The sequence below is a fragment of the Cetorhinus maximus genome, chromosome 9, assembly GCF_964194155.1.
Source record: "Cetorhinus maximus chromosome 9, sCetMax3.hap1.1, whole genome shotgun sequence".
Lineage (NCBI taxonomy): Eukaryota > Metazoa > Chordata > Chondrichthyes > Lamniformes > Cetorhinidae > Cetorhinus > Cetorhinus maximus.
The window spans coordinates 107,774,293-107,797,016 of NC_135887.1; the positions used below are offsets into that span (position 1 = coordinate 107,774,293).

At 40.0% G+C, this 22,724-nt stretch overlaps 1 protein-coding gene and 3 non-coding genes across 5 annotated transcripts; all 4 read right to left on the reverse strand.

The window, feature by feature from the left end:
- Positions 1–12,735: 12,735 nt before the first annotated feature.
- On the reverse strand, positions 12,736–22,189 carry rps13 (ribosomal protein S13). 2 transcript variants are annotated; one of them, XM_078549281.1, is made up of 6 exons: positions 22,081–22,188; positions 21,342–21,390; positions 17,301–17,379; positions 15,116–15,285; positions 14,203–14,303; positions 12,736–13,025 (listed from the first exon to the last, which is right to left on the reverse strand). In XM_078549281.1, exons 1-6 carry the CDS (start codon positions 22,101–22,103, stop codon positions 12,992–12,994), a joined length of 456 nt encoding a protein of 151 aa, XP_078405407.1. In that variant the 5' UTR covers positions 22,104–22,188; the 3' UTR covers positions 12,736–12,991. The 2 variants fall into 2 exon arrangements, with proteins under 2 accessions (XP_078405407.1, XP_078405408.1); XM_078549282.1 differs by lacking the exon at positions 12,736–13,025 and having other exon boundaries at positions 14,214–14,792; positions 15,023–15,285; positions 22,081–22,189.
- On the reverse strand, positions 13,994–14,089 carry LOC144685163 (small nucleolar RNA SNORD14). The gene has a single exon (XR_013577663.1). It is a non-coding gene; the product is annotated as a small nucleolar RNA SNORD14 (small nucleolar RNA).
- On the reverse strand, positions 14,445–14,539 carry LOC144685162 (small nucleolar RNA SNORD14). The gene has a single exon (XR_013577661.1). It is a non-coding gene; the product is annotated as a small nucleolar RNA SNORD14 (small nucleolar RNA).
- Positions 15,447–15,538, reverse strand: LOC144685165 (small nucleolar RNA SNORD14). The gene has a single exon (XR_013577665.1). It is a non-coding gene; the product is annotated as a small nucleolar RNA SNORD14 (small nucleolar RNA).
- Positions 22,190–22,724: the final 535 nt, after the last annotated feature.

Below are 22,724 nucleotides of genomic sequence, written 5' to 3' on the forward strand. Positions count from 1 at the left end.
GCCCTGGGTCCTTGCAGACAGGCTTGAGGTTTACAGGCTGGAGGCTTCTCACACTTGATGGATCTTAAAATGTCTCTGCCAATCTCCTTTCTCCTTTATACAAAGCTTTCTCTTCGAATGTAAATTTTCCATTGTATCACTAGGCTTTTAATTTTACCTCTTCTAACAATAACACCCTTGGATTCCACCAATTTTAGTAGTAAGCTGTAAAGAAAAAAACACATTGCTTGGCATCTTCTAGCTAGATGGAAGATTTCACCCATTCTTTTGAATACTTTATTTAAAAATGCAAATTGCCCCCTTTACATCCTTGTTTCTAAACTTCCCCATGTTTATCTAATTACCATTTCAAACCTACTTCTTTCTACACATCAAAGCCTCTAGACCAATTGGCTTTAATTCAATTAAGACACACATAGACACAGACACCACTAAACTCTATTTTAAAAAAATAATTTCCAATAACATTATAGACATTAATCTCTTCATGACACTTGTAAATATAATGTGTATAGCCGATTTAAAGGGGGAGGAATGTAGTAATTATGGATTTATTTAGTGTGTAATGTACCTTTAAGAATAATACGTGTTAATGAAGATCACATGATCTGTAGTAACCAATAGGAGAGTAGTGCAGGCTACGTCAGTAGTCAATGTAGAGATAGAGTTGGAGTTGAAAGCACACGTGTAGTGCTGCTGAGTATATTGTAAATAAACTTAATGTTTCCACCCAAGAAGTGTCTGAAGATCAACTCTATCAGTAAAAGTAGCAACTTGGCCATCCTTACAACAAGTACCAAGTACAACAAGATTAAAATAGGCACAATGACTGCAATTAACTTCCTACAATGTGTACAGGACTCCTTTCTACCCCATAATGTAAAAAGCCCAACAAGGGAAGATTTACCATTGGATCAAGTAATGGGGAATGTACCAGACCAGGTAAGAGAAGTAAAAGTAAGGGTATATTAAGGCAATAGTTACCATAATATAATATCTTTTAAGATGATAATAGAGAAGGACATAAGTAATGCATGCTGAAAACCAAGGTGATAGACTGAGAAAAGCTAAATTTTGAGGGTCTGAGAATAGAACTTGGAAAATAAAATGGACAACTATATTGGAAAACAATGTGGAATAGCTACGGGAAACATTTGAAATAGTGTTCAACAAAGCATAGGAAAATATATTCGCTAAAAGGAAAGAACAAACTAAACACTAGTGCAACTCCATGGATGATTAAGGACATAAGGGAATAATTGAGGGTGACATAAGAGGCATACATTAAGTACATAGACAGCAGAAGAGTGCAGGATCCAAGAGAAATCAAAGAGATTAGGAAAGAAGTCAAAAAAATTAGCAAGGCAAAGAGGAACTATGAAATTAAATATCAAGGAACATACAACTAGTAAAATATTTTACAGGCAGATCGATAAAAAAGGAAGGCTGTGATGGGAATAGGACCATTAAGGGATAGACAGCATAACACCAGAGGTAACAATAGCAAGGTGACAGAAATATTAAATAATTATTTCACTTGGGTATTTACTAGAGAGAAAGAACAGGTTGACATGACATTAAATGATGAGATGAGTAATGAATAGGTGCATTTAAAATTTTTAAAAAGTGATGTATTGAAAAAACTGAACAAACGCAAAGAGGCCAAAACCCCTTGTCCAAATGATTTGTGTCCATATATTTAAAAATAATCTAGGGAAGAGATAGCAGAGGCACTACTATTCATATTTAATCATTCATTAGTAAAAGGTGTAGTGCCAGACCACTGGCAGATAGCTAAATTAATTCCTATATTTAAAAGTTGGGGGGGGTGGGGGGAGGGTGCAGAACATGTTCAGAGAATAAAAGACCAGTCAGCTCAACATTGGTGGTAGGAAAAATAATGGAATCCACCCTAAAGGAGAGAATAGAACAACATCTAGATATGAGAAATATAATAATCATCATGGATTTCAAAAGGGAATATCTTGCTTGACCAACCTTATTCAATTTCTTGAGGAGGTAACAGAGATAATAGACAATGGTAATGCAGTAAATGTGATTTATTTGAATTTTCAAAAGAGCTTAGGTAAGGTGCCCCATAATAGACTAATGAATAAGGTCAGAAAATTTTGAGTCTGGGACAAGTTGTAGAATGAATTGCTAATAAAAACAGGAAATGCTGGGAAAGCTCAGCAGGTCTGGCAGCATCTGTGGAGAGAGAAACAGAGCTAACGTTTTGAGTCCATGTGATTCTTCTTCAGAGCATTTGAATTGCTAGCTAGCTTCAGGCAGAAAGCAGAGAGTGGGAATAAAGGGTAGTTATTCTGAGTGGCAGGAGGTGGGAAATGGTGTTCCACAAGGATCAGTGCTGGGACCATTACTGTTCATAATTTACATTAACAATTTAGGTTTTGGAATCAAAAACACAACTTCCAAATTCATGAAAAATACCAAATTAGAAGGGTTAGTCAATACTGAGGAGCACTGCAACAAATTACAGCAGGACATTAATAAATTTGTAAAATGGGCAAATAAATGACAAATTAAGTTCAATACAGATAAATGGGAGGTATTATATTTTGGTTAGAAGAATAGAGAGGTGCAAGTCTAGGTGTGGTAGAGGAACAATTAGATCTCGAAGTACAAATACATCAATCAATAAAAGTTGAGCCACAAGTAGCAAAGTCATAAAAAAGCAAACCAAGCACTAAGCTTTATCTCTAGAGTAGGTTTATCTGACCTTTTCCCTCGGTCGGAAGGGAGGGGGGGGTCACATTTGCATTTTTTTCTTCATTCAAGGGGCTGATGAGCAAATTTTGGAAAGATAAGGTTTGGCACAACAATAAACTGAATTTCAAAAAGAAAAGTTGAGGTATTAAGAGAAGAAACAATACCTGAGCAAAAGTAAACCAATGTCATAACATTTACAAGCAAGATAGAACAGGTTGACATGACATTAAATGATGAGATGAGTAATGAAATAGGTGCATTTAAAATTTTTTAAAAGTGATGTATTGAAAAAACTAAACAAACTCAAGGAGGACAAAACCCCTGGTCCAGATGGATTGTGTCCATATATTTAAAAATAATCTAGGGAAGAGATAGCAGAAGCATTACTATTCATATTTAATCATTCATTAGTAAAAGGTGTAGTGCCACAGCACTGGCAGATAGCTAAATTAATTTCTGCATTTAAAAGTAGGGGCGGGGAGAGTGCAGAACACATCCAGGGAATTAAAGACCAGTCGGCTTAACATTAGTGGTAGGAAAAATAAAGAGGTGAAAGTCTAGGTGTGGTAGGGGAACAATTGGATCTTGAAGTACAAATACATCAATCAATAAAAGTTGAGCCACAAGTAGCAATGTCATAAAAAAGCAAACCAAGCACTAAGCTTTATCTCTAGAGCAGGTTTATCTGACCTTTTCCCTAGGTGGGGAACCTAAATTGTTAGGTTAAAAAAGAGTAATTAATAAAAATGACCAGAGTGTGAAAGGGTCAATGTGTGTGTGTCCAGCTCACTCCCAGGGTGCTCACTCACTGTCATGAAAAGCAGATTACAGCCTTGAATTACTCATGGGTATATTGAGCTATTTTTAAGGAAGACCTGTGTTTTTAAAAGAAGTACAAGTAAAGACTGATCAAAAGATGGCCGATGATGTAATGCAACCACTTTCTGGAAAATCCCTATGTGGATTATACTGACAGACTTGTCCTGACCCTGCGAGAACATGGAATGCTGCACCTGAAGAGGCATCAAGGCTTACTTCAAACAGACACTTGAAAGGAGGGTATGGAAAAGGCAAAAAAAACAGATTTTAATCTCCTATGGTTGTGAAGACAATGGCTACTGTTTTCTCCCTCGCCAGATATCCAAAAATCCATCTCCTGTTGATTTATATCTCAGAATGTGTAAAATGGTTTGCAATGAAAGAAAGCAGACACTGGGCACGAGACGTTTTTTTTTCCCCTTTCAGGAATACACAGGGAAAGAAATGGGTTAAAAAGCTAACTGCAGAGCAGTGCAGTGTGTGCTGGGGTGCTGTTAGAATCACAGCAGCAAAAAGAATAAAGTCACCCTTGCAGGCAAAGTCTCTCTCTCTCTCTCTGTTGCTAGAGGCAAGGCTCAGCAGAAGCCACGTTCAAAAGGAAAAAGGAAATCTCTTCAGCTTCCCTGCAGAACCAAGTGTCTCCAACTGACTGTGCATCTGCCAAAGTCAGCTCTACTGGAATCACCAAACTTAATGGCTGCAACATACCACCATCTATGCCTCACAGACAAGCCAAGGACTGATTTGTATATTGTTAAACTTTTATTTGAACTCTTTAACTTCTCATTTCTGATCTCTGTGTATGTGTGTTGTATTTTTATCATTTTTCCAGGTTTTAGTAACTAATAAACTTTGACTCAAGAACGCCTGGTTAAATAGGCTCCTTCTAAAAGTAAATACCTTTGGATTGGGAAAAGGTATCCATGGGGAAAGGATTTTAAACTGACCTATTTGTGACCAACTGAGGGGGTTGAGCAAAAAGGGGAACAAAGCTCATTCCTCCTCACCAAGGATCATAACAAAATTGTGGTCCCATTCAGGCATTTAACAAATTGGGAGACTTGGTCTGGCGACCGGTTATGACATTCACTCATCCTCACCCACTGTGAGTGGGTGTGTGTATGTGTTCGTGTCTGGTGGTGAGAATGAGTGAGAAACCCGAGACTGGGAGTAAGGCAGATATTCACTCGATCTCTCACACATTTGCTCTCCTGCTCCCACACACCCACTCTCTTGCTACCACACACTCACATTGACCCCCCAGGCTCCAGCCCCCACCGTCCCTTCATTTCCCTTGGGGCCCGGCAACCCTCAACACACTCACCATTGCTGGTGTTTGCTGCTCCACCAATCAGAGACTGTTTCTTTCCCTCAATTGTTGATGATAGGCTCAGTAATGAGCCTATCAGCAGCAAATGCAGGAAAGGAATAGCCTTGGAGGAGTTGGATTTGGAGGACCAGCCCCTTGCAAAATCTTGAATTTCACTTACCTGCATTTAGAACGTACTGGCTTTTGAACAGTGGCTCCAAGGGCCACATCAAGTGGCTTCCAGGCCATCAGTTGGACAAGCCTGCTCAAGAGGGTTAGAACAGAAAAGTAGGGAAGTTGGGAAACCTTTGTTGAACCTTGGCACACCACATTTAGAGTACTGCGTGCAGTTCTGTTCGCCATATAAAAAAGATATAGAAGCACTGGAGAGGGTGCAGAGAAGATTTACACGTATGATACCAGACATATGGGTGTATATAAAACAGGAAATGATTGACAGACTGGGTCTTCTCTCCTGAAAAAAAGGCTCAAGGGTGACTGAATAAGGGTCTTCAAAATCATGTTTTTGATTACAAAGTCCAATTCGTTAATGCAAATTATGAACAGCGATGGTCCCAGCTCTGATCCTTGTGGAATATCATTTACCACCTTCTGCCACTCTGAATAGCTATTCTTTATTCCCATTCTATGTTTCAAATCTCAAAGCCAGCCAGCAATTTATTCTGCCACTTGTCCCCTGACTCCACATTTCCTGACCTTATTCATTAGCCTATAATGATAGGTTTTGATAGAGTCAATGCAGTTAGAATGATTCCTCTTGTGGGGAAGAACATAACTGGAGGCCATCAATATAAGATAGTCACCAAGAAATCCAGTAGGGAATTCAGGAGAAACGTCTTCACCTAAAGAGTGGTAAGAATGTGGAACTCAATACAACAGGGAGTAGTTGAAGTGAATAGTATAGATGCATTTAACAGGAAACAAGATAAACATTTGGGGGAGATGGGAATAGATGGTTATGAGGGTATATTTAGATGAGAAAAGGTAGGAGGAGGTTTGAGTGGAGAATAAACACTGGCATGGACTGGTTGGATCAAATGACCTGTTTTTATGTTGTATGTCCAATGTAATACTATGTAATTCAAATGAAGCAAATGGAAAGAAAATGCTGGAAATACTCAGCAAGTCAGGTAGCATCTGTGGAGGGAGAAGCAGTTAAGAATTCAGGTCAATGACCAATGATGAAACATCATAGATCAGAAACATTAACTGCTTCTCTCACACACATGCTGCCTAACCTTCTAAGTATTTTCTTGTTTTATATCAGATTTTCAGAATCCACAGTATTTTGCTTTCACAAAGAAACCTATACCTTGTCCAACAAAAACTATGCATCTGAAAGTGCCATTGGTTATTATGTGTCACTCGTCTATCAATATGTTTGCTAACATTCACTGCAACAGCCTGGTGAGCATTTAGAAGCAGAAGCCCATTTAATCAACATTCATTGGCTGAATTATGGATCGGACTCGTTGTGAAAGCACAGCCAATGTTCTGTATTCTACAAAGTGATCCAGGGAACATTATTTGGAAAGGAAGCACTGACAACAACATAAAAATCAACCCCCCCGCCCCACCCCCTCCCCAACCAGGACTCAACTGATTAAACCAGTATGCGGGTGACCAAGAGTCCTTCAGCTATACTGAGTTTAGCCAAATAATGCCGTTTTGGACAGCCTCCCACCTGTCACTCTCCATAAACTTGAACTCATCTAAATCTCTGATGCCCATAACCTAACAGGGTTTGGCTCTACCATAAACTCTTTATTTATTAAAAAAGCCTCCGAACTCCCTAATACAAAGACCTCTAACTAGTGTAAATGGCACCACACAACACCTCAATTGGTTGGTCTGATTTAAATCCCTCCACAATTTAACCTTGGCTCCCACCTAAACACACAAAGGTACCACAACTTATTAGAAAAGCCTTTACTGAAAAACCACAGGCAAAACCCCACGTTTCTGCCCAAACTTTCCTCAATTCAAACCCAAACCGTCCCCCCCAGGATTTGGCTGTCACACCTTGTGTTACTTTAAAACACAGTCTCAGGATACAGGATAGACCATTTAGGGCTGAGTTGAGGAAAAATTTCTTCAATCAGAGGATGGTGAACCTGTGGAATTCTTTACCACAGAAGGCTGTGGAGGCCAAGTCACTGAATATATTTAAGAAGGAAATAGATAGATTTCTGGGCTCTAAAGGCTTCAAGAGGTATGGAGAGAGCACGGCGTTAAGATGGAGGATCAGCGACGGTCATATTGAGTGGCAGAGCAAAGGGCCGAATGACCTACTCCTGCTCCTATTTTCTACGTTTCTAAAACCTCAGCCCTGATACCCCTCGGATTTGGCTGATAACTTACAATCCTCCCACGCGGTTGGTCCTTCTTGTGTGAATTGTAGGTTCACGAGCCAGGTTAACTGTTCCTGAACCTCCTTCTTGACTGCAGTGCCAAACGCATCGATCTTGACCTTTTTATGATGATTCTTATCGGAATATCATAAACACATTTCCTGAAGCCATCTTGCTGGATGGTCAGTGCTTAGCACCTTTCAATTCCCATTGTCTGTTACATGCCCTAATCCACAAAGACTCACTTAGTGCTGATGTTAATTCCATAATCAAAAACAATGGAGGTATCTCTGGCTCCAAACCTGATATGCATGTAAAAGCTCCTCCTCTGGGTGGCACAGTGGTTAACGCTACTGCCTCTCAGCTCCAGGGGCCTGGGTTCCATCCTGACCTTGGGTGTCTATTTGTGTGGAGTTCCCATGTTCTCCCTGTGTCTACATGGGTTTCCTCCCACCGTCCAAAAATGTGCTGGTTAGATGGGTTGGCTATGGTAAATTGTGTATGTGTGTGCAAGCCCTGTGATGGACTAGTGTCTCATTCTGGGTGTACTCTGCCTAGTGCCCATTGCCTGTGGGGATAGGTTCCAATTCCCCGTAACCCTGAATTGGATAAAGTGGTTCTGGAAAAGTGAATGAGTGAGAATTTCCCTCCTTCATTGACTGCAGTGAACTCTGTTGTCTGGGGCTGTTTGGCTGTAACAATGGCCTCAATTTCTTAATTGGGTTATTGCAAGATGGCAGTAATGTTGTGATAATGTCCCAATTCCTAGTCCTTTAATCGCATCAGTTCTGTTGGAAGATCTGAAATTAACCCCTTACAGTATAGCCTGCCTCTGTGTTTTGTGTTGAGGTTTGGCCTTTATTTACACTTGTGTGTCTGTAGGTTTTGGTTTTTTTTTTCATATTTCATAAGGTCCGGGTGGAGAGGATTCTGATCCCACAGCACTTCAGGACATTTTAATGCATTAAATGCAAGCTGTACTGGAAAAGGGGACCACAATCTCTGAGTTAGGAAGGACAAAAGAAATATGTTACTGATTGTTATCCAAGATCCCTGACAGAAGCTCATATCCAACTTGTTTTCAAGTCTTGGATTTTGTTTTGTCATTACCACTTATGCCACATAATCAGTCCTGTCCTCCACTTTTTTCCTGGCTATTTCCCACTCTGTACTTGCTTAAAACTTGTTCATCTTCCAATTCTAATGGAAGGTCAACTTGAAATAGTAACTGTATCGCTTTCTACCAATGTTTCCACCTTTTTGCTTCTATTTGATTTCCAGCATCCATAATGTTATGCTTTTGAAATAGTTTTTGTTTGCAGAAAGCACCAATAACTGAAATGAAACAAAAGTCTAGGAGCCAGCTTACACAACCTCGCCTGTTACCCAAAAATCCTCATGTGCCATTGTTATGACACAGCAGTTGGTAAAGGCGGAGTTATTTAAAATCCCAGAGGGAAAATTTAAACAACTGTCATAACCTATAGTTTCAATTGGTATGTTTGAGATGCAGCTCTGAATTCAGAAATGCAACACACGAAGTCTCGAGGATTTTTTAATATAAATTAAATTAAACATTTATTAATTTAACAAGAAATTAAACACATACACATGTCTACAAATTACTACTATAATAACTTGTAAACAAATCCTCAAATTAATCACTCCTAGGTAAATCTTCACCAAGGAAACAATAACCCATAGACTTAAACAGACACCAGGCAAAGTACATTGTATCTTATGCATTCAAAATGAGGTTCCTTGTCGTTTTTTTCCTTTGCAGAGTTGTAGGGCTTGCAGGCTGCTCAGATATTACATGCCTCTGACTTACACACAAAACTCTTTACTGTATATGCCTAGCCTTCCCTTTGAATGCAAATTCCCATTCTTTCACCAGGCCCTGAACTCCACCTCTTCTGACAATAAAATCCCTTTCATAGAACCAATTTTATTAGTCATATAAACATATTACTTGGTGTCTCCTAGCTTGGTGCAAGACTTCATCCCCAGTCTTTGAATGGTTCATTCAACAAAATGCAAATGTACCCTCTACCTTACTGTTTAATATCTCAAATCTACTATACATCAAAGCACCCAGACTAGCTGGCTTTAATCCAGTTAAGACACAAACACTCTCAGACACAGATCTTACTACAAGTCCAATTTAAAACAATTTCCAGTAACATTGTATACATTAATATCTTCATGACAGCCATAGTGATGAACCAGTATGAGGTTATCCTCTTCTGTTTCCCCCCCCACACCTGTAAATGAGAATGACATCCACTTACCTTGCTCAAAAACCTCAGAAGAGTTCTGATTGTCTTTGGTGGGCTTATTCCTCAAACCCTATTTGCCCATTATATACAGTGGCCAGTGTGTCAGGTTTGTTCACTTCAAGCAGAATTTTGACAACTTCTGAAATTAAAACATTTTTAACAACGCAACCAAGACACAAGACTTCAGAAGTATCAAATTGACTGTAAAGCCCATTGGTATGTCAATTGTGATGAAAAACAATATCTAAATCCGAATCATCATTTGTTTTTCCACTGCAACTCTGGAATTGCACCAGTGGTGATAGACCATAAGACGTAGGAGCAGAAGTAGGCCATTCGGCCCATCGAGTCTGCTCCACCATTTAATGAGATCATTGATCTGATAATCCTCAACTCCACTTTCCTGCCTCTTCCCCATAGCCCTTGATTCTCTATTAAAAAAAAGTCTACCTCAACCTTGAATATACTTAATGACCTAGCCTCTACAGTAAAGAATTCCACAGATTTACCACCCTCAGGGAAGAAATTCTTCCTCATGTCTTAATTGACCCCTTATTCTGAGATTATGCTCTCTGGTCCTAGACTCTGCCAGAATGGAAAACAGCCTCTCAGCATCCACCCTGACAAGCCCCCTAAGAATCTTATGTTTCAATAAGGACACCTCTCATTCTTCTAAACTCCAATGAATACAGGCCCAGCCTACACAACTTCTCATAAGAAAATCCCTCTATACCTGGGACCAACCTAGTGAATTATCTCTGGACTGCCTCCAATGCCAGTATATCTCTCCTTTGATAAGGAGACCAAAACTTGTTTACCGTATTCTAGGTGTGGTCTAACTAGTGCCTTGTATAGTTTTAGCAAGACTTCCCTATTTTTACACTCCATTCCCTTGGAAATAAAGACCAACATTCTATTTGCCTTCCCTATTACCTGCTGAACTTGCATGTTAGCTTTTTGTAATTCATGCACGAGGAACCCCAAATCCCCGTGCCCCAGCTCTCTGCAGTCTTTCTCCATTTAAATAATATTCAGCTCTATTCTTTCTGCCAAAGTGCATAACCTCACATTTTCCCACATTATATTCCTTTTGCCAAGTTTTTGCCCACTCACTCAACCTGTCTATATCCCTCTGTAGGCTTTGTGTCATCCTCACCACTTGCCTTCCCACCTATTTTTGTGTCATCCACAAATTTGGTGATAGTACATTCACTTCCCTCATCCAAGTCATTTATATTATAATCATGGCCCCAGCACTGATCCTTCGGCACTCCACTTGTTACAGGATGCTATCTTGAAAATGCCCCCTGTATCCCAAATCTGTCTTCTATTAGTTAGCCAATCCTCTATCCATACTAATATCCTAACCCCAACACCATGGGCTCTTGTCCTTTTAAGTAGCCTTATGTGCAGTACCTTATCAAACGCTTTTTGGAAATCCAAATATATTACATCTACTGGTTTTCCTTTATCTATTCTGCTTGTTACCTCCTCAAAGAATTCAAATTAGTCAGGCATGATTTCCCCCTCATGAAGCTATGCTGACTGTTTTGCTATATTATGCATTTCTAAATGCTCTACTACATCCTTTATAATACTCTTAGCATTTTCCCAATGACGTATGTTAAGCTAATTGGCCTATAGTTGCCTATTTTTTTGTCTCACCCCTTTCCAATAAGGGTGTTACATTGGCAGTTTTTCCAATCCTCTGGGATTTTCCCAGAATCTAAGGATTCTTGGAAGATTATCAACAGTGCATCCACTATCTCTGTAGCTACTTCCTTTAATATCCAAGAATGCAACCCATCAGGTGCAGGGGACTTATCAGCCTTTAGTTCAGTTTCCTTAACACTTTTTCTCTAGTGATAGTTATTGTATTTATTTCCTCCCCACCTTTTGCCCCTTTACTATTTAGTATTTTTGAAATGCTATTAGTGCCTTCTACTGTGAAGAGTGATGCGAAGTATTTATTCAACTCCTTTGCTATTTCCTGGTTCCCCATTATTTTTCCAGCCTCATTCTCTAAGGGGCCTAATGTTCCCTTTGGCCTCTCTCGCTTTTTATATATTTAAAGAAGTTCTTACTGGGTATTTTTATTTTACTTGCTACTTTACCCTCAAAATTTATTTTATTTAATAAAATCTTTATTAGATTTTTGTGGTCATCTTTTGTTGGTTTTTAAAACTTTCCTAATCCTTTGGATTACCACTAATCTTTGCCTCATTGTACATTTTTTCTTTCAACTTGATACTACCTTAACTTCCTTGGTTAACCATGGCTGATTTACCCCTTCCTAGTATCCTTCATTGGGATATATCTTTGCTGAGTCATGAACTATTTTCTCAAATGTCTGCAACTGTTTTCTGCTTAACTCATTCCCCAGTCCACTCCAACCAACTCTGAAACTGATTGCTAAATTTTACCATGTTATGGTCATTGTTTCCTAGATCTGTTACCAGATCATTTATTAAACCTGCCTTCATTACATTTCATCAGTCCAAAATAGCTTGATCCCTGGTTGGATCCACATATTGTTCCTAGTAAACTGTCCCGAATACACTGAATTTTTGCTCGTGACTTCCTCTGCTAATTTGATTTTCTCAATCTACAAGATGATTAAAGTCACCCATGTTTAATGTACTGCCAAAGTAACACTCAGGATGCATGTTCTGCAGGTAGCAGCCCCTCTATTTTACTCCCAAATTTTTCCATGCTCTAAGATCCTATGATAAATGTACAGAGTACTTACTCCCCTTATTTCCATTTTGCTACAGAGCAGTGACACTGGACACAATAAATCAGTGAAGAAGTAGTACTTGCCAATGTTAAACTACAGGGTCTTTGAGTGTAGAAAGTATCCTGTACATTTATTACACATCAATATTTTCTAGTTCTTAAAACTCTCAAATTTGCAATGTTTCCCTTTACCCTCAAGACAGCAAACAATGCAAAAATGTTCTCCCACTCGCTTGTTCCTTAATAGAATTATTGTTGCTCATGTCCAAATTAGAGGCTAATGATACACACCAGAACCAGGCTTACAATCTTTCATAAGCAGAACTGGTTTGTTAAATTCTAACCTAACCCAACTGAAACAAACCTAAAGTCTTGTATACATGAAATATGGATCCCAACCTCATTGAAATGTTGTTCATGTAAAACTACAAAAATGATTTCAGGAAATAGGAAAGTCTCAATTAACCAAAAAAACCAGACAGACTAACTGTAACAACATACACATTTTATTTTTCAGGTCCAATAAAGTCCAAATGAAGTAACTTGAAATATAAACAGTGCTGGAAAAATTCAGCAGGCCTGGTAGCATTTGTGGAGAGAAAAAACAGTTAATCTTTGATAATTGACTCAAAAGGTTAACAATTTCTTTCTCCACAGATGCTGCCAGACCTGCTGAGTTTTTCCAGCACTTTTTTCAGATTTCTGGCATCCGCCGTACAATGCTTTTATTTCAATAAAGAAACTTCTTAAGCTACCAGTGCTGAAGCTGTGGAGGATTCACTGTGAAGAGAAAAAAAATGCAGCATTAGCCCATTGCATAAAAACAAACTGACAAAGCTCATTGAAGGGATGCAAAGTTCTCTCCCTACGTATCACTGTCCACACTTGCACAAGGATTTACAACATATGAGGTCATTGGGCCCACTGTGACCATACCAGCTGAGAAAAAGCTTATCGAGTTTAATCCATCTTCCAACCATAACCCTTGGCTTCCTGCCACTGAACAAAAACCTTTAAAATGCATGTAGATTACATCAAACACACTACCCTCATCAAATCTCATTACTTCCTCAAAAAATTCTATTATGATATTCAGACACACCTTTCTTTAACAAATCCATACTGAGTGTGCTTGATTATTAATCTGTCTCTCCCTAAATGTCAACTTTATCACCTTTTGGAACCTTTTCCAATAAATTTCCCACCTCCAAACTTAGGCTGATGGCCTTTAATTATTCGGGATAACCCTTCCTCCCTTTTTAAAAAACGGTACAATGACAGCAGTTTTCTAGCACCAGGTCTGTGGACAGAGAGGATTGGTAGTCAGAGCCTGTTATTTCTTCCCTTCGCAGCCTGGGATACATCTCATTTGGGCCCAGTAATTTATCCATGTTCAAGGATGCTAAAAGCCTTAATTGGTACCACCTTCACCATGCCTAACCTATCTAATATTTCCTCAAACTACAACATCTGCTTCATCCCACTCTTCTGTAAAAAGATGCAAAATATTCATCAAGAACATTTTGCTCCTCCTCACATGTGTTACCTTTTTAGTCTTTAATGGGCTCCACCCTTTCCTCTTGATCTTTGTGTTTTTAAACATTGGGTTTTCATTGATTTTACTGATGCCCTCTGTTTCCCTAATTTGTTTTTTTAATTTCACCTAGCCCACTTTTGAGATTCCATTCCTCTCTGCTTGCTGTTCTCGGTATCTAATTTTCACTTTTTGCCTCATCTTAGTGTGTAGCTCACTCAGACATCCAAGGAAGGATTTGCCAACATGAAGAGTAAATCCCTTTCTGGAAGAAACTGCGAATGGTTGGATAAAACAGTCATCATTGTGAGCTAAACCCAAAAGCACATATTTCAGTCTATATTACAGGCCAGTCCATTTTAATATGTTCAAAACAGATTTGGTTAGTAGAACATCCTAATACAATATGTATTAAATACTCACTACTTCCAGTTGGGAGGAAGTACCCTCTTGGACTTGTAGTAACGAGCCAGCCTGTGAATTCTGCTTTCAATAAGAATCAAACGGAATTTGGCATCTTTATCCTGCAGTAAAAATATCACACTGTTCAGCCTGAGTGCTAAGCATTTATTTGCGCTGTTTAATGGGCAACCACTTACTCTATTATTGGTGGCTTCAGGCACCATAAGTACCTGAAACTGATAAGTCAGAAATAGCTGTGTAGCTCACTCAGACATCCAAGGAAGGATTTACCAACATTAGGGAGAAACCCCATTCTGGAGGAAACTGCGAATGGTGGATAAAACATTCATCATTGTGAGCTAAATACATGCAAATTGTCAAAAAGGAAGCTGATCTTCATTGCCAAAATTTGGCTTGCAACTTTTAAGAATGCATTAGAATTAAATAAAATTCAAAATGTAGGTAATACTCATGCTTCAATGCTCTACAGTAGACTTGAAATTTGAATCATGGTTTTAAAATCAAGCCAAACTATCCCAGTCTTACTCTAACATGCATCCAGTGAACCCCCCTCCCCCAAGTTGCTCTTAAACTGCTTTCTGTCCCAAATTCTGCCACAATCAAACAATTCTCAACAAGAAATTTACACCCAGTTTCCCTCAAAGGCCACAAAAATCATTATGGCATTGAAAACAATAGCCAAACTCAAGTGTTGACCATTATTTCTTCACTGAAACAGACAGTAACTTCTGAAATCCAGACATCCACAGAATAACTGCTGCCAGTAATTCAACACTTCCCTCCCGAAACTGCAATCAACGGAAATTGAATTGATGAGAACTTCCAATGTTATGCCGTCTGTCTGGCTGTAAAAAGCCCTCAAAAAAAATTAGCGTTGAATGAAGTGCAAGTAGATTTTGAATAGCATACTAACCTTCCTGTTCCTCTCCAAGTGTTTGCGGACAGCCACAGCAGTCTTGATCAAGTGATACAAATCCTCTGGAAGGTCTGGAGCAAGTCCCTTAGACTTCAGGATCCTGAGAATCTTGTTCCCAGTAACAAAACGCACCTGGGCAACACCGTGGGAATCCCTAAGGATCACACCTGAAAGACAGGTTTCAGTTCTTCCTTAATTTATCCAACTTTAACTGATCAAGCTGAATGGCAATCCTTCTCAAAACATTACCTAGAATACCAATTCTAAAAATCCAGAATATCCAATTGTATTCCCTGACACCAAACAGTGGTCAGATACTCTGAAATGCTCACTCAGACATCCAAGGAAGGTTGAACCAACATGCGGCCAGTCCATTCTGGGGGAAACTGCGAATGGTTGGAAAAACAGTCATCACTGTGAGCAAATCACTTAACTTGATAATTGTCTCACTATGTCACAGCCAAGTAAAATACTGTGAAAAGATATGACAACGCTCCATGAAACTAGATTAAGGTGTATAGAAAGTACTTGCATACACAGCCACAATACAGAAAATTGTTTGCTTTTCTGAAAGTTAAAAATCACTAAACAGGTTTTAAGTGATACAACTTTGAATTCTCAAATAAGCAAAGGCCTGAAATCTCCTGCCTAAAATCAAGATTAGCAGATGAGCTGATCCAACAACCTGCTCCAAATACCCTGCCAACACGACAAGCTCAGTGGGTTAACAATCAGACGAAAGGGGAATGAAGATCCCAGTTAGCAATCAACACTTACACAAAGTAATAAGAAAACTGGCCAAAAAGTCATTTTAAACCTTTAAGGGGCTAACATACTATATCGAGTGTACCACTAAACAAAAAAAACTTTTGAGTATACACTTTGGCAGAACTGACAAAGCAGGATGCCATGAGTTTAAAGGTTTTATGTACCAAGTTCACACTCATTCAGAGCAGGAAAGTTAGAAAGCTCATTTCAGTCAGGTTACAGCACTAACTAATTCTACTTTTCTTGTGGACCTTTACTGGAAAATAGAAAAAGGGTTAAAAGAGCACAACCAGCATTCCAGCTGATTAGCTATACAGTGTAAGAAATTGCTTAATTAAGGGGCATGACATTTTTCTGCTCTCTTTTAATATCCCTGCAATTTTTTCAATTTCTAGTCATTAGCCAATTCCCTTCAGAAAGTTGCTATTAAATCTATTTCCCACCAGCCCTTTGTGTAGTGCATTCCTGGCCATAGCTCACTTTCTCCCCACACCCCAATTATCTTAAATGTACATCCTCTGGTTATCAACTTCACCAGCACCTCTCCCCACCCCAGTGAAAGAATTCTCCCTATGTAAGCTTATCAAAATTCCTCAATGTCAGGCACCTCTTAAATCTTCCCTTAACCTTCTCTGCTCAAAGAACAACCCCAATCCCATCTTCTGTAGTCTTCACACCACCAAAGCCTGGCACCATTTTAGGAAATCTCCTCTGCACCCTCTCAAAGACCGTGACAAGCTTCCTGAAGAATGGTGCAGAATTGGGCATAAAACTCCAGCTAATGCATAATCAGCAATTTATAAGAGAATTAGCATAACTTCCCCCTTTTCCCCCTACTGTTTCACTTTATAAAGTTAAGGATCCCATATGTAATTTTTTTCCCCACAGCCACAACAGCTTAATCACCTTAAAAACATGGAAAAAAATTGCCTCTGTGCAGTGAGCCAAGAGTTAACATTTCAGGTCGATGACCCTTCAGGCTTGAAACATTAACTGTTTCTCATCACAGATGATACTTGACATGCTGAGTATTTCCTGCATTTTGTTTTATTTCAGATCTGAAGTATTTTGCTTTTGTATTAGGTAATATTGGCCTTCTGAAAGAGACATGTCAAAGCTTTTCATCTTGCACTCATCCAGGCACTTTACAAAAATACCAATATAAGGGGAAAACAACAATTTATACTGTGAAGGGAGTGCTCTCTTCACATACTATATAAATTGTTGTTTTCTCCTTGTACTAGTATTCTTGTGAAGTGTCCTGATGAGTACAAGGCAAATAGCTTTGACATGTCTCTTTTTTCAGCAGTACTCAAGTTCTGTACTACCAAATGACTACTGATATTGTCCTGCTGGGAAATGGCCTGTTTCTGTGCTGCTAATTCCATGCAACTTTCTAAAATTGTGCACTCACCAATCTGTGATGGGGTCAGGCCCTTCTTTGCCAGTTTGTAAATCTGTTCTTTAACATCATCAGATGTTAGTTTGAGCCACTAGGAGGGGGGAAAAAAAGTAGATATAATCAAATGCAGAAATAAGGCTTTATTTTTCTGTTTAAGCTATTCTTAAATTTCATTGACAAGACAAATTGCTTCAAAGTGCAAGAAATAATGTGAGCTCAATTACACTAAACCTTATGAAAAAGGAGCAAATGTAAATTTAAACAGTTCAATGACAATTAAAATATTGGAAACACCCCATATTTGACAGGCTGTAAACACTGGACAGCCCTAAATAAGAAAAGGAAACAAGATCAGTCGGCAGGGCAGAAAACAGGCTGGTTAATGTTCCAGGTGTCGGGACACTTCAGAACTATCCACTAGATCTGACTGGTATTGTAATTTGTTTCCTCTTATGTCATGCTATTATCCCATCAAACGTTTTATCCCAACAATTGACCCCACCTCCAACTTCTCTTGGTTCTCATGTCCTTGAAAATGCTGCCTTCCCAAATCCATGACCATCTTTCCCAAACTTGATCTCCAAGTTTGTTTCACCATAGTGCAGAAACAACCCACCCTAGTTAAAACAATACTGTGACAATGATGATCATTTATCTTCATCTTCCAGATCGCTCTGCAGTCTTTGAAAGTCAATCACACACCCTCCTCTCCTATGTACAGCTCAGTGGAACTCAGTGCACTAACAAGGATCCAAACCTACTTTTGCAACCAGTGGGAAGACCAAAGCGACTGTCCTTGATCCACACCAGACTCTATGCCCTCACGAACCCTACCCCAGGTTGAACAGACTGTTAGCAAACTCTGATCTCTTGTCCAGCCAGATATCCTTTGCAGCAAAGGCCTCTTACTTCCATCTATATTAACATTGCTAGCCCCACAAGATTTCTCCAACCCTAACCTATTAGGGTATTAGTCTTGCACTCCTATTGACTCCTACTTTTGTCTGAATACACTTTAAGTTGATAAGAAATAGATGACTATATGGCCCCTTAAGCCTAATGCACCATTCATATCCGATCTTAGCTCAATGCTGCTTTCCTACCCACCCCAATATCTCAATCTCAGAAATATATTGATCTCAGTCCTGAATATAGCGAACAACAGGTATCCACATCCCTCTGGGCTAGACATCCACAACCCTCAGTGATGAAATCTCTTCTCACTCGAGTTCTAATGACTGACCCCCTCATCCTGAGGCTATACCTCCATGTTTTGGATTCTCCAGTCAGGGAAAACAACCTGTATCTACCCTGTGAGGACCCTTTAGAATCTTGTATGTTGCACTGAGATCACATTCTGTTCTTCTGAACTCCAGAGAGTGAAGGTCCAGTTTACTCAGCCTCTCACCATAGGGAAATCCTGTCACCACAGGATACAATCTCGTGAATATTTGCTATACCATCTCCAATTTAAGTATATACTTCCATAAATATGGAGATTAAAAACTGCACAATTCTCCCAATGTGGTCTCACCAAAATCATGTACAATTGTGGAAAGAGTTCTTTACTCTTGTGCAATCTCCTTTGAATAGAGGACGTGTCAATGTGTCCTTCTAATTGTTTGTTGTACTGTATGATAACTTTGTGTTCCTTAGACGAGCACACCTTCTGAACATCAACATCCACAAATTTCACACCTTTTAAAAAATATTGTTACAACATTTTAAGTGTATAAGCTCACACCTCCCCACATTATACTCTACCACCTTGTTACCCACTCACTTAACCTGTATAAATTATTTACAGCATCTGCGTCAACTTACACTTGTCCCTAATTTTGTATCATCAACAAAAGTAGATAGACTGACCTTGGTTTCTTTGACTAAGCCACAAATGTAGATTTTAAATAGTTGAAGCTTAGCACTGTTCCTTGCAGCACTTTAATTACAGGCTGCCAACTTGAAAATGCCCAATTTTCCCCTACTCTGTCAGTTAACCAATGCACCATCCATGCTAATATATTGCTCCAACTCTACGAACCTTTAGCTTGCGTATTAGCCTTTTGTGTGGTGTCTCTCAGAATGTCATTTGAAAATCTAGATGTACTATATCTACTAGTTCCCCTTTATCCATCCCATCAGTTACATTCTCCAAAAAAAACCCCACGTCAAACATGATTTCCCCCTCGTAAAACCATGTGATCATACTATGATGTTCAAGTTCTTAGCATTAGGTTCCAACAATTCTTGACAACTGATGGCAGGCTAACTTGCCTGTAATTGCATTTTCTCTCCTGCCTTTTTTGAATTGTGGTTTTACATTTGCTAACTTCCAATCAATTAGGACTTTGCTAAAAAAATCTAGGCATTTTGGAAAATCATTAACAATGCACGTTATCTGCAATTTTTTTTTTTTACACACACTTGGATGTAGGTTATCAGGTCCTGGGATTTGTCAGTTTTTAGCCGCTCATGTTTCTACAATATATTTTCCTCAAGTCTCTCTCTTATTAGCCCCTTTGTTACCTCTGATTTCTGGTATGTAATTTCTTTGTCTTCTACTGTGAAGACAAAAAAAAAATATTTGTTCAATATCTGTGCCATTTCCTTATTTCCTATAACAATTTTGCCAGCCTCCGCTTCTAATGACTTAATTTTAACTACTCTCATCCTCTATTATATTCCAATGTTTTCTATGTGTTATATAAATGCCCCGTTTAGACTGATTATTTCCAGCAGAACTCTTGCCACAATTGTACATGATTTTGGTGAGACCACATTGGGAGAATTGTGCAGTTTTTAATCTCCATATTTATGGAAGTATATACTTAAATTGGAGATGGTACAGCAAATATTCACGAGATTGTATCCTGTGGTGACAGGATTTCCCTAAGGTGACAGGCTGAGTAAACTGGACCTTCACTCTCTGGAGTTCAGAAGAATAGTCAAACAGATTTATCTTTATCTGTCTACCAGACAGGATTTAAAAGAATTCTATGTCACACGATTTGTCATGCAGAGGAATCCACCAACACTGCAAAATTGGCACGGGTTTTTAAATCTGGCTTTTCTTCTCTCCCAGATGTCATATCTTTTGGATTATATTCTGATGCATTAAACATCACAATTATGTGGGAGTGGGATAAAAAGCAGAAAATGCTGTAATAGTCAGGTCAAGCAGCAACTATGGATAGGGAAACAGGTAATGTTTCAGGTCGATGGCCATAGTCTTTTCCATTAGTCAATAATTTATTTATAAGTCATAAGAACATTAAAAAATCAGCAATCATCGTATGGCCTGCTCCACCATTCAATATCATGGCTAATCTTGGGCTTTAACTTCACTTTCCCACCCACTTTACATATCTCTTGATTACCTAAGACACCAAAAAATGTTTCTATTTCAGCCTTAAAAGATATCCACTGATTGCACATCACAATCCTCTGGGATGGACTTTTTGTATTCCTTGTACGAGCACACCCGAATCTCTCTGAACATTTACAAGTTTCAGACAAAAAATATTCTGCTTTACTATTCTTACAACCAAAGTAAATAACTTCACACTTCCTCATATTATACCCCATCTTGCTGCCCACTCATTTAACCTGTCTTGCTCTTTGTAGCCTGTGACCCCCAGAGAGCTTGAATTCCAAGAGTCATGTCAAATCAGCAAACTTAAGAAGTGTCATTGTCCCATCCTCCAAATCATTAATATCAATGGGTAAATAGTTGAGGCCCCAGCTGATATTTGCACCACTCCACTATTACAGTCTGCCAACTTGAAATTGCACTGTTTATCCCTCTCTGTCCATTAACCAATACTCTGTACATGCTAATATATCACCCCCAACTCTATGGGCCCTTACCTTGTGTATTGACCTTTTGTCTGGCACATTATGGAATGCCTTTGGAAATCCAAGTATGCTACATCTATTCCTCTTTATCTATCCGACTAGTTGCATCCTCGAAAAGTCTTTGTCAAACAGGACGTCCCTTTTGTAAAACCACCTCTACCAGCTACTGTTATGGAAGGACAAAACCTATTGACTTACTGTAGGCACACTCCGTCTGTAGGGTAAAGCTGACTGGGACAAGCCCTTGCTGTAAGAAAACAAATTAATAACGCAATCATTATTTAAATCTTACTATCGATAAGCTCCAACGTTGCGCTCTCCTGCATTAATTTCGATGGAATGCAAACAGAAAATGCTGGAAATACTTACTGCTGCCTGCCCTGCTGGGTATTTCCAGTATATTAAAAGACTTCCAGCAGCCACCGCTTTTGCTGTAATATCAAATGGACCCGAGGGACCAAAGCGAGGCAAAGTCTGAAAAGCAGGGCCATTGCCAGGAGAGCTGCGTGGAGCAGCACATGTTGGAAGCCGGGGCATGAATTCAGCCGCAAGGCCTCGTGTTACAGGGGCTAGAGGCGAGGCCCAGGCATGAGGCCTGGCGCCAACGTGGCTGAGCTGTAGAGTTACACGGAGAAGTGGGTGCGGGGCCCGTACAGACGGTGCTCAGCTGCGGTGGGTGAAGAGGGAGTGGAGGGATGGGTGACTCCAGTCCGGGAGCTCCGCCGCCCGCTCCTCCAGCGAAATTGCGCCATTGCCGCCCCACCTCGTCCGGCCCGACTAACCGCCCCCCCACCCCACCCTTCCCCCGCGCGCAGCAACACCGCAGCGGTTGAGCGAACAGAGCCTCGCGCCATTTGTGCTGCATGGCGGTGCTAGGCCGTCTCCGTCCCGCGGCGCCGCTGAATTGAGCCGAGCCAGGCCTAACCGGCCCCCTTACCCAGGAGCGTGCATGCGACCCATGGCGGCGACAGAAAGGAAAGAGAACGACCGCTCTGCGCCTGCGCCAGTTGAGGCGGCTCGCCCGGAAATGCGTCAGCACGTAGAGCGGAGACAAGTCCCGCCCCCTGGGCGTGCAACAACCTCCTCATTATGACATCACCGGTTGCCTACCCTGAAGGGGGCCGCGGCGTACTTCGTGGTCGCCGGGCGCGGTGGCGCGCGCCTGTTATCCGGCTACACGGAGGCTGAGGCTGCCGGATTGCTTGAGGTCAGGGGTTCTGGGCTGCTAGCGGACTATGCCGATCAGGTATCCGCACTAAGTTCAGCATCTATATGGTGCTCCTGGGGGAACCTAGGATTACCAGGTGTGATAAAGAGGGGTGAACCGGCCCAGGTCGGAAACGGAGCAGGTCAAAGCCCCCGTACTGATCAGTAGTGGGATCGTGCCTGTGAATAGACGCTGTAGTACAGCCTGGCTAACACAGTGGGACGCAGTCTTTTTTCAAATAACAAAATATTAGTCGCAATAATAATAAATAATAATGAAGTTCACAGACAGGTAAACAGGCTATTGAAACGAACGGCCTGCCCACAATAACTCAGTAATGGTATCAGTAAATGCTTTAAGGATCTTTCTTCACA